Source organism: Scardinius erythrophthalmus (genome assembly GCF_964197995.2).
Source record: "Scardinius erythrophthalmus genome assembly, chromosome: 13".
NCBI lineage: Eukaryota > Metazoa > Chordata > Actinopteri > Cypriniformes > Leuciscidae > Scardinius > Scardinius erythrophthalmus.
The window spans coordinates 41,307,313-41,317,729 of record NC_138233.1 but is presented as its reverse complement, the minus strand read 5'-3'; the positions used below and the strand labels follow the sequence as shown (position 1 = coordinate 41,317,729).

Genomic DNA, 10,417 nt, shown 5'->3' with positions numbered 1-10,417 from the left:
GGTAAAAAATAACTATAAACAAGCCAAAACGAATTAATTTAAAGCGAAAGTGAAAGCGGCGTTGGGCTCACGCAGGGGCGTCGGACTGGGGGGATAAAGGGTACCGAGTTCCCAGGGCCCGAGGCAGGGGGGGGGCCCTTAGAAGTCAGTTTTCTATACATACATATACATGCACTAACATTTGTATAGCATTTATGTACAAATAAAAAAGTTCCTGTGCAAAACTAAACTTGTAGTTAGGCACTGGTTTGGTATAAAAAAGTCATTTTCATGCTGTGCAGGGCCCCACCACCCCTCTCGAATGAATGTAAATGGTACGACTCGCAGGTCAGGTGCTTCTGCTACGGACCCGCGGACAGTGAATCAGTTGATGAGAGACAGGAGGAGCTGGAGTGAGCTGTGATGATAGGAACTAGGAAGACAGGGGAAGAGTCATGTTTTTCCTTAAGAAAGGAAAATAAGGGGCTCAAAAACGAAAAGAAAAGAAGATTAAAGAGAGAAAGGCAAATGAGGGCAAGCAGTTGCTCACTCAGTTTTTTTAAAAGAAAGGTGAGCTCCAAATGCATCATCGAGCATTGACATTGTTTTAACATAAATATCTACTCCAGGTAGAATAGCATACATTTATGTTCGTACTCTGTTTGAATAATATACCAATACTTTATAGTATCATACAGGGATGCAAACAGCGCGCTTTTCGGCCCCTCGCGCTTTTTTCACGTCAGTTTGGGTGACAAAGTCATCTGAGGCCATTCCATAGCTTAATGTGAGGGACAGATGTCGTATTACATCATTAAAGTTTACGGAAACTCGTTTTCCCTCCTCTGCGGCTGTCAATCTCCATTCAGTAACAGCTAACGTTAACGTTATTCAAACAGCGCGCGCGCCTCTGCCGGTTACAGCAGGATGCACGGTAAAACTCTCTCCAATATGATATATTAACATTATAATGCTTGATCTGTAGAGAAAAGGCTGTGGATTTGCATAAAATGACTTTATTTTGTTGGAGTTTGTTGCTGTTTTTAAACGACTCGCTACCGTGTGCCTGTTAGATCACAAACAGCACAAGGACTATGAATCGGCATCAAACGCACAATAACTGGAATTTAAAACTGAAGAAACAAATGATCAATAAACTGTTGGACGGATAAACACTAGGATTTGTGCGCTCGACATGTCTTCGCTTTGTGCCGTGAACTTTTAAATGCACACTTGCTGTGACTCCATGTCGCTTTGAGCACATCATTCTGCACCCGCGATGCGCATACGCGCTCTGTTTTGAAGCGTTTCATATTATCATGGTTTTGCGCACTGAAAGATTATTAAAAGCCTATATTTTTTTTTATACCTAGCCTGCTCAATGCATTTAAAATAAGCATAATTTAATTGTGTATTATTTCTGTGTAGTGTAGCGTAGGCTATATAAATACACTTCTAAATTCTTGACATTAATATATAAATATAAAATTGAGAAATGTATGATTGCCTAATTGAATTTTATACTAATAGTACTAATAGTAATTTGTTTTTATTAACGTGTAGATTTGATAAAATTACTGTGCAGATTTTTTCAAGAATTACTTTTTGCTGCTGATTTATAGGCCTACACTCAATAAGTTTAATAGAAATACATAATAATACATTTATGTAATATTTAAAGGTGTTAACCGTAATCTTACACTGCAAAAATCAGATGTTTACATGAAAAAACTGTATATTTCCCTCCGTTGTCAAAATCTAACACCCGCAAAAACACAGATCATTAGCGCCTATTTTACCGCATTGCTTTGCAAATTAGCTCGCGCACGCTCTTACATTAAGTACAGAATTGTTCTCAGTTTAATGCACATCTTAATGATTGAAAATGACTAATTTTAAAAACGTAATTCAAAGACTGAATGTCTAGTTTGGCGGTTAGTGTACCCTGTGATTCTATAGTCTGCATTTATTTTAAACAGACAAATAATCATCAATTAACTTGTACTTTTGACAATAAAACAAAAATATATTAATCAGAGTGTGGCTTATTTTGTTTACATTTTAAGTGTTTTTATGATAAAAATGCAATACCCCACCCATTGGTATCACTATGGTATTTGGTACGGGGGCCCAGCAAGATGGTTTGTACCCAGGGCCCAAAATTTGGTGCTACGCCCCTGGGCTCACGTATCTCTCTCATTAGAATCAAAATGTTTCAACATTCGCGATGGATTTGGATGGCAAACTATTCTTTATTATAGGCTTCTTTGTACTTCACCCACGTTCCAATATCGAAGAAAAAAATAATTCTCTTCACATGCGCAAAAATGAGCTTGAAATCCAATCGAGGGAAAAAATCATTCTCTTCACATGCGCAAAAATGTGCTTGGAAACATCACAGTGGAGCGGTGCTTACGCTGCGCAGCGCTGAATGGTACGAATTAGGCTACTACTGACTATTTAAACAGAGCAGTGTAATTTTTATATGTTAGGTTGACTATTTTTTTATTATATTTTATTACGGCTATAACGAACAGAATGCGATATCATTGCAATGCTATGTTGTGTGTCTGTGTCTCTCTCTCTCTCTGTGTGTGTGTGTGTGTGTGTGTGTGTGTGTGTGTGTGTGTGTGTGTGTGTGTGTGTGTGTGTGTGTGTGAGAGAGAGACGCGGACGCGATCGAACAGTGGAAATATAAAAACATACTCCGTCATGTTCATACAAGACATCATTCAAACTGCAAAGTGTTGCAAAACGTTTGAGGATATTTTGCAAATTATAATTTTTTATATGTTTTGTGACAATTTGTTTTCAGAAGTTTCAAAGAGTTAGTAAAAGAGTAAAGAAAAAGTTAAAACATTTTTATTTAAGTATATCTATTTTTTATTAAGTATTTATTTTGTATTAATACATAACCTCATTGTATTAATTTATAATGTAACATTATAGAGTGACATTGTGTCAATAATCGTCAAGCACAGCACAGGTGACTCCGCGTGTTGGGAGGGGGCCCCCAAATCAAATTCTGCTTAGGGCCCCCAAAAGGCTCGGGCCGGCACTGTTAAGTACAATAAAACTGCATTCATTTTCACACACTGCTGTTAAAGTCGAAACGTGTTTAAATAAAATAAAATTAAAAAGGTAAAAATGCAAAGTAAGCAGAGAATCTTAGATAGGCTTACCTCGAGTCCAATAGATTACTGAATAACGGGAGAACAGGGTATTTCAGAAGAAACCACTAGCGCGCTCTTGCCATCTACTGACCGCTTGTCCGGTCAACAACATACTGCAACTAATTCATTACCCTAATGTCATTCTAAACCATGCTTTTCTTCTTTTTTTCTGTGGAACACAAAGGGAAATGTTTTGGTGAAGGCTGATGTTGTTCTTTTTTATACAAGAAGTGAACAAGAAACTAATTCAGTACACAGATACAACAAATTCATTTCAGGGCATTTATAAGTAAATGAGGGAGAAACACATCATCAATTAATTAAACAGTTTTCAAATTTATTTTACATTTAACTGCATTACAATTAAACACCATTAAACACATAATTTATTAAACATGAACATATTGAACATTTAATCTCATCTATTCTGTGTACAATACAATACTGCATAAAGCAAAAGGTAAGCAACTACACATGAAGAGTGTGAAAGCAGTATCTCATTTGTGTTATCTGATGTCCATAGATCGATGAATACGCAGTATCTTTTCTATTATTTTTTAAATTTCGTCAAATAACCTGGTGTTTGAAATGTAAGTGATTAGTTGCTCAGTCAGTAAACTAAATGGAATACTTAGTTTAGTTTTGCATTTTGACTCCTATCAGTGCTTTTTGTCTGTACATTATCAGTTCATCCTGTTAGAACTTGATGTCTGCATTATAGAAAAATGTCTCTGTCATGCAGTCAATAGAAAGTTATTTTCTGTTTCATAACTTCTATTCAAATTAATCTTTAATGCCTGTCACTATTAAACTTCAAATACTTCATAGAGCGTTTGCAACTACGCAATGAAAGGGAATCATTTTGGTCCAAACAGTACTTGACAGACATAAAGTTTCAGTTTATGTTGTAAACTTTATATTTTGAATAAATCACTCTTTCTGCAAAACATTAAACAAGGTCATGCAGTTAGACTCCATTTACAAATCTCATGCATTTTTTTTGTGTGTGTGCAAAACTCTAAACACACTCTCACTCGCTAAAAAACATTTCACACTGTAATGCAAATGTGACATAAAACACAAGCGGCAAAATTTAAACACAACTACCACACAGTTGTCACCATTTACACGCAACAGCTCAAAAATGTTCACACTTGTTTCTAATGATGTGATCAAACCAACTATACATAATACAAGCCAGCAGCTCAGAGTGCACAGATGCACTGCATGACGATGTAATTACTGTACAATTAAATACAATAGTTGCTGAGTGTGTGATCTGAACACTTTACCTCAGAGCGTCCGTTAACTGAATGAATTGAGAATATCACCTGAAAACCCGGTAACATCAGCAATTTTCATTCAAGCAGCGGATTTCTGTATTAATTAAATGTATATTGCAGCACAGGGTGAAATCATTTACGATGATTTGAGACAAATATAATGTAAATTTAATATAAAGCGATATAAATGGCGCTCTGTGTCGCGGTAATTTCTGTGTCTGTGCGCCGCGGACAGACGCCGAATGGCACCGCCGGTGTGTGTACACTCACAGAGAATAATGTGTACGAATTTTAAAGACGTGGCGCTTTTCGTCCGGTGTGTGACCCCCTTTAAGCTGCTGTTTTCTTTGAAGCCGAAGAACTCCACACTGGCGAGCTTATTCGCGTGTGGACAGAGTGTTTCACTCTAGCTGCGCTGGCGCGGGCACACACTGCGTCGTCATCTTGTTTGATAGGTGTCCGCGGGTGCAATACTGACATCTGAGAGGTCAGCCAGGTACTGGCGCTGGAGTATTTACGTTTCATGTTATCATAAGAGTCCTATTCATTTTAAACATTGTGGTTATCGCCAATACCGGTATATTGTCACACTAAATTAACACGATGTCGATATTTCATGCTTTGAATATCACGATTATCGTCAACACCGGTATATTGCGACACCCCTACTCTGGATGCTGTTCTCCATCTATGAATGCTCTGTATTGCTTATATATTGACCGACGTGTGAAAGCTTTGTTTGATTTTGGGAGTTTGTGAGTAGTTTGAAGATTTGGTTTTGTGTTTAAAGGCCCCCTGAAATCAAGTTTTTTTTTGGTTTTAGTATGAATATGTTAGCCTTACGGTTATGAATGAGCTGGTGTTCCAAAACAATAAAAAAATGAGCATTTAGGAGATATAAGCATTCAAAACTTACAGTCTCTCACTGCGGCTAAAATTGATCAGGGATTTTTATGATGTCACCGCGGACTTCAGCTTCTCATCACATCTTCTGTCCAATCAAATGCTCTCTAGAATCTAAAGCTCCGCCCCCTCTGCTATAAACACCACCTGACCAAAGCGAGTCACGTCGCGGAGCAATATGTGTTGGAGTGTGTGTTCGTTTGCTCAAACGCTCGTTTAATTCCGTTTTCCAACTGTTCGCTGGTTAAGAATGAAATTAATGAATCCTCCACTATCGAATCCAGCGTTTCATCAGCTCTTCCGTGGTGCTGTCAGTCTGTGAGGTAGACTAAACACTATTGGCTATTTGAAAAGGGGGAGGAGCCATTCAATATGTCCCGCCTCTTTAGGTGGAGGTTACGTCAACCCATCAAACAAAGCTGCGCGTTCCAAAGCACTTCAGTGGGACTTTAATGTTGTGAGAAAATGGGTGAAGGTTTTAAGAAATGTGTCTCAGCAATTGTAAAAAACTGTAAAGGCAAAATTTAGGCATGATGTGAAAAAAATACTGAGTAGTTGCTTGTTGCAGCCCTACACTAAATGTGCATGTTTGAACAGAAGGACGCCCCGGCGAGGCCCGATCAAGCCCCGGTGACAGTGGAAACACGACTGGCCCTGGCACACACTAGCAGCTCGCTTTAGGCCCGACAGGGTTTTCTGATTGCTGATGGAGTCACTCCCTGTATGAGCTGGTGCTCTCCGTGCTCATCAGCCGGCCCCTGAGCACGGAGGTGCCGTGGCTCGACAGCTGCTGCTTGAACTCAGTGGTCAGGAAGTAGTAGATGAGCGGGTTGAGGCAGCAGTTAAGGCTCGCCATGCACAGAGAGATCGGGTGAAAGTGTTTAACGACCTGACTCACCTCACAGTTTGTTATAATGCCCTGGGTAACCATCAGATAAAACAGGAAGTTGATGTGGTACGGAGCGAAGCAGAAGAGGAAGACTCCTGTGCACACCCTAACCATGCGCAAGGCCTTCCTCGTGTTGCCAGTGGACTGTTCCTTTTGGGTACGCTGTCGCAAAGAGTTCACTATCAAGCAAGTACAGAAGATGATGACAATTAATGGACCAATAAATCCAAGGAATTCAGCAGCAGCCGTCATGGAAATGGCTAAGCGAAAATCCAGCTTTCGCATTGGCAGATCTTTGAAGCAATCTCTTGGATTTCCTGATACTTTCCTCATTAAAATGAAGGGTGAACAGCAGAAACCCACCACCAGCCACACTGTGATACTGATGCACACGTCGTAGCGGGACTTCCACTGCTTGGCCCGGAACGGGCGCATGAGGAACACACAGCGCTGGACGCTGATGCACACCAGGAACACGATGCTAGCGTACATGTTCAGGTATTTCAGGTAGAAGCACAGCAGACACAACACACTGCCGAAAGGCCAGTCTTCTTGGATGTAGTAGTGAATCCGCAGTGGCAGCGACAGCACGTGAGCCAGGTCGGCTATGGTCAGGTTGATCATGAAGATGATGGCCTTCGTCTTTTTGCTGTGAATCGAAGAGAATCCCTGGCATTAGAAGACACAAGCAACTCTAAACTGACCTCATGAAATACAAGAAAAACAAGTGCCTTGATCAGGCTCAATCAGTACCATCACAATTACATTTAACTGAAAAGGAAGGTCTTTCTTAATGGTGAAATTTAGCTCACTTCAGAATTAAAATTTCCTGATAATTTACTCTCCCTCTAAATTATTACAAGATGTTCACGTCTTTCTTTCTTCAGTGGAAAAGAAATGAAGGTTTTTGAGGAAAACACTCCAGGATGTTCCTCCATATAGTGTCTTCAATGGGGTCCAACGGGTCGAAGGTCCAGATGTGAGTTTCAGTGCAGCTTCAAAGTCTCGACACGATCCAGCCGAGGAATAAGAGTCTCATCTAGACAAACCAGCCGACATTTTATAGCAGAAATAAACATTTATTTACTTCTTGCACTAGCTGTGATGACATTACATAATCACGTTGGAAAGGTCGCGCATGACATAGGTGGAAGACCCGCGGTTAGGGTGAAAAACTCCCATCTAATTTTCACTTCCAACTTCAAAATCATCCGACATCGTTGTTTTACCTTTTATTTTGTAAAGGGTATTTGATTTAGTCTTTGCGCGTATGCTTTGTAAACACTGGATCGTTACTTTTGCATACCTATCACGTGACCTTTCAACGTGATTACGCAACCCCATCTCACGGCAATTCGTACTTATTTAACAAGGTGGCTAATTCGTACGAATCATACGACCTCACTCGTACGATTTTTGCTTAATCATGCATATTTCACAAATTGCCCAATTTGTATGAATTTGTACGAATTACCTACCCCTGACCCCGCCCCTAAACGTACGCATCACTGGAGTTTAGACAAATTGTATGAATTCGTACAAATTGGTTGTGAGATAGTGTTGGATTACGTAATGTGTGTCGCATCACAGCTACTGCAAGACCAGCATTTGTGGATAAAAGTATATAAATGTTTATATTGTTATGAAATGTCGGCTGGTTTGTCTAGATGAGACTCTTATTCCTCGGCTGGATCGTGTCGAGACTTTGAAGCTGCACTGAAACTCACATCTGGACCTTCGACCCGTTGGACCCCATTGAAGACACCATATGGAGGAACATCCTGGAGTGCTTTCCTCAAAAACCTTCATTTCTTTTCCACTGAAGAAAGACAGACATGAACATCTTGGATGACGTGGGGAGAGGAAATTATCTTTAGAATTAATTATTATTATCTTAAGTAGAATTAATTTTAATTCTGAAGTGAACTAATCCTTAACATATCAAAAAGTTTTTATATAACCAGCATTAAAATTGTTACAGAAGTCTGTCAACATGCTAAAAAGCTAATTGCACCACCTATGAACAGAGTGACTAAGAATGATAATAGTTGTAATATTGTAAACCCGCTTGGTTCTCCAACAGAACTGTACGGTTCATAGCAGTCCTTCACAAGTTGCGTTAATGACACGTACTGTGTATGTTTACATGCCGGATAGAAATGGTGGATAGCAAACAACTACCACGTCTAGCGCTAATATTGATCATGGCTTTTCTTGAAAAGAGAAAACGTGTGGAACAGTTGGTGGTTTGTTGTTGTCTCACTTATTGCATCATCAGTTTCTGTGCTGCTATTAGCTTTTGATTTGACGGTTGCCATAGGAGAAATTCCGGAGACTCAAAACTTCTGAGAAGGCCAGGATTTCATCACAGGCCAAATTTGATTGCAATGGTCAACATTTCAAACTAGCGATCAAAGACTTCAGATTTTTGCAGAGGATCAAAGGAATCTTTTAGCATTCAGAAGATTTGTCTCAGATGGCCAAGTCGTGGCCACAATAGTACAGTGTGCATCTGGCTTTATGAAGGTATTAATAATGCTGAACCGCTGACCTTATGAATCGACACAGCACCCACAGAGCCAGGGTGTTGCTCAGCAGGCCCGGGATGAAGATGATCAGGTAGAAGATGGTGTAGAGCTTGTTCATGGCTTTCTCCCAGTCAGTCATATTAGCTGAACACGTGTTCGGAAACGGCACATTCATGGATGTATTCAAGCCAGTCATATTAGCTAAAAACTGTGCTGTGTTCGGACACGACGCATTCAGGGATGGCATGGTCAAACTTTTCATTTATTGTAGACAGCAGAAAATCACTGTGGAATAAAATTGAGACAACTTTGAAATTGTTCAATTCATTTTACTGAGTAATTACGGGTAAACTGCAACACACACACACACACACACACATATGGCACAAATATACTTTTCAAGCAAAATGGTTGACGACAGGGGATGAACTACAGCAGATGCACTTTTGATACTTTGATATTTTCATATCTATTGCATTAAAATTCAGACATTTTTGGAGTGGCTTTCTAGAGTGACTCAGGCTACTTTATACGTGATTAAATTATAACGTTCGTATAAGGTTTCACAAATGTCACCTCCCTTCCTGTGCAAGCCTAAAGGAAGTGTTTGTGTGACGAATGCGGGTGCATTAAACTGTACCTCTTTGTGTGCTCATGTCTCATATTTTGATACATTTATTTTTTCCAATTAATTGATCTGCCAGCCTTGAATTTTGATTTGATAGTAATTTCAATTTTTCTTTTTTTGTATAACATTTTGGTCATTAAAATCAGTATTTAATGTAAAGCTGAGTGTGCTGTAAAACTGAGAGCACATGTTCAGCAAATAGAGGAACTCAGGTTAGACAAGTATGCAAATCTGCTGATTTATTATTCTCTTCAGTTTTATTACAGAGTCGTTTTATTTCTTGTTGGCACATGAGAGAGTGTGTGTAGTTTCTTCTCGACTGCATAGAGCAAACATCATGATACTGCCATGATTTAGAAAAACCACTGTGAAATAAACGTTGTGTAATACAATTCATCAGATAACGCAACTACGAAAATAGCAACAACAGAACCAACTACCATAATCATAAGTAAATATTTGCAATTCACATTTAACTTCATATCTGTATTCGAGGTGAACAATTAATGCTGCACTATATTTTAGTTTGTTTGTTTAATCCAGGTTTGTTTCGAGTGTACCTAGAAAGTAAGAGTTAAGCAACAGAAGTTGTGCAGTTTTTCCTACCTGTTGGACTGCGCTGCGGTGTGTGTGTGTGTGTGTGTGTGTGTGTGTGTGTTTGGTGCTTTCCAGCTCATCATGCAGATCATGCAGCGAGAGGAAGTCTTCTGAACACATGTGCTAGATTCGTCACTCTACTGTACAGATAAACTACTGGTGAAAACAAGCTGTGGCGTGTCTCAGGAAAGTGAAACCGTTTCGTGATGCTTGTTGATTTAGTGGCAGACAGTTAGTTATAAACGTACAGTGATGTCGATAAACCCACAATCCACACAACACTGTTGATCTAACCGTCAAACATCAGAAGTGCACACAAACAAGTCATGAGAACTGCTGTTTTTTTTCAGTTGGTTACAGTTGGTTACCCAAAGCAAATACAGTGTGCAAGGAATATGTGTTTTCTAGGAATTAAATCCAGGACCTTGCCCTTGTTA

At 39.4% G+C, this 10,417-nt stretch overlaps 1 protein-coding gene across 1 annotated transcript; it reads right to left on the bottom strand.

Moving 5' to 3' along the window:
- Positions 1 to 3,470: 3,470 nt before the first annotated feature.
- On the bottom strand, positions 3,471 to 10,035 carry p2ry10 (P2Y receptor family member 10). Its single transcript, XM_081383269.1, has 3 exons — positions 9,990 to 10,035; positions 8,779 to 9,040; positions 3,471 to 6,876 (listed from the first exon to the last, which is right to left on the bottom strand). Exons 2-3 carry the CDS (start codon positions 9,015 to 9,017, stop codon positions 6,051 to 6,053), a joined length of 1,065 nt encoding a protein of 354 aa, XP_081239395.1. The 5' UTR covers positions 9,018 to 9,040; positions 9,990 to 10,035; the 3' UTR covers positions 3,471 to 6,050.
- Positions 10,036 to 10,417: the final 382 nt, after the last annotated feature.

Bases quoted from the DNA above. Each gene is read 5' to 3' on its own strand.
- p2ry10 (XM_081383269.1), bottom strand. From the start codon at position 9,017: ATGAAAAGTTTGACCATGCCATCCCTGAATGCGTCGTGTCCGAACACA. The intron at 6,877-8,778 runs GTCAGCGGTTCA...TTCGATTCACAG, and splicing joins GTGCTGTGTCGATTCATAAG to CAAAAAGACGAAGGCCATCA.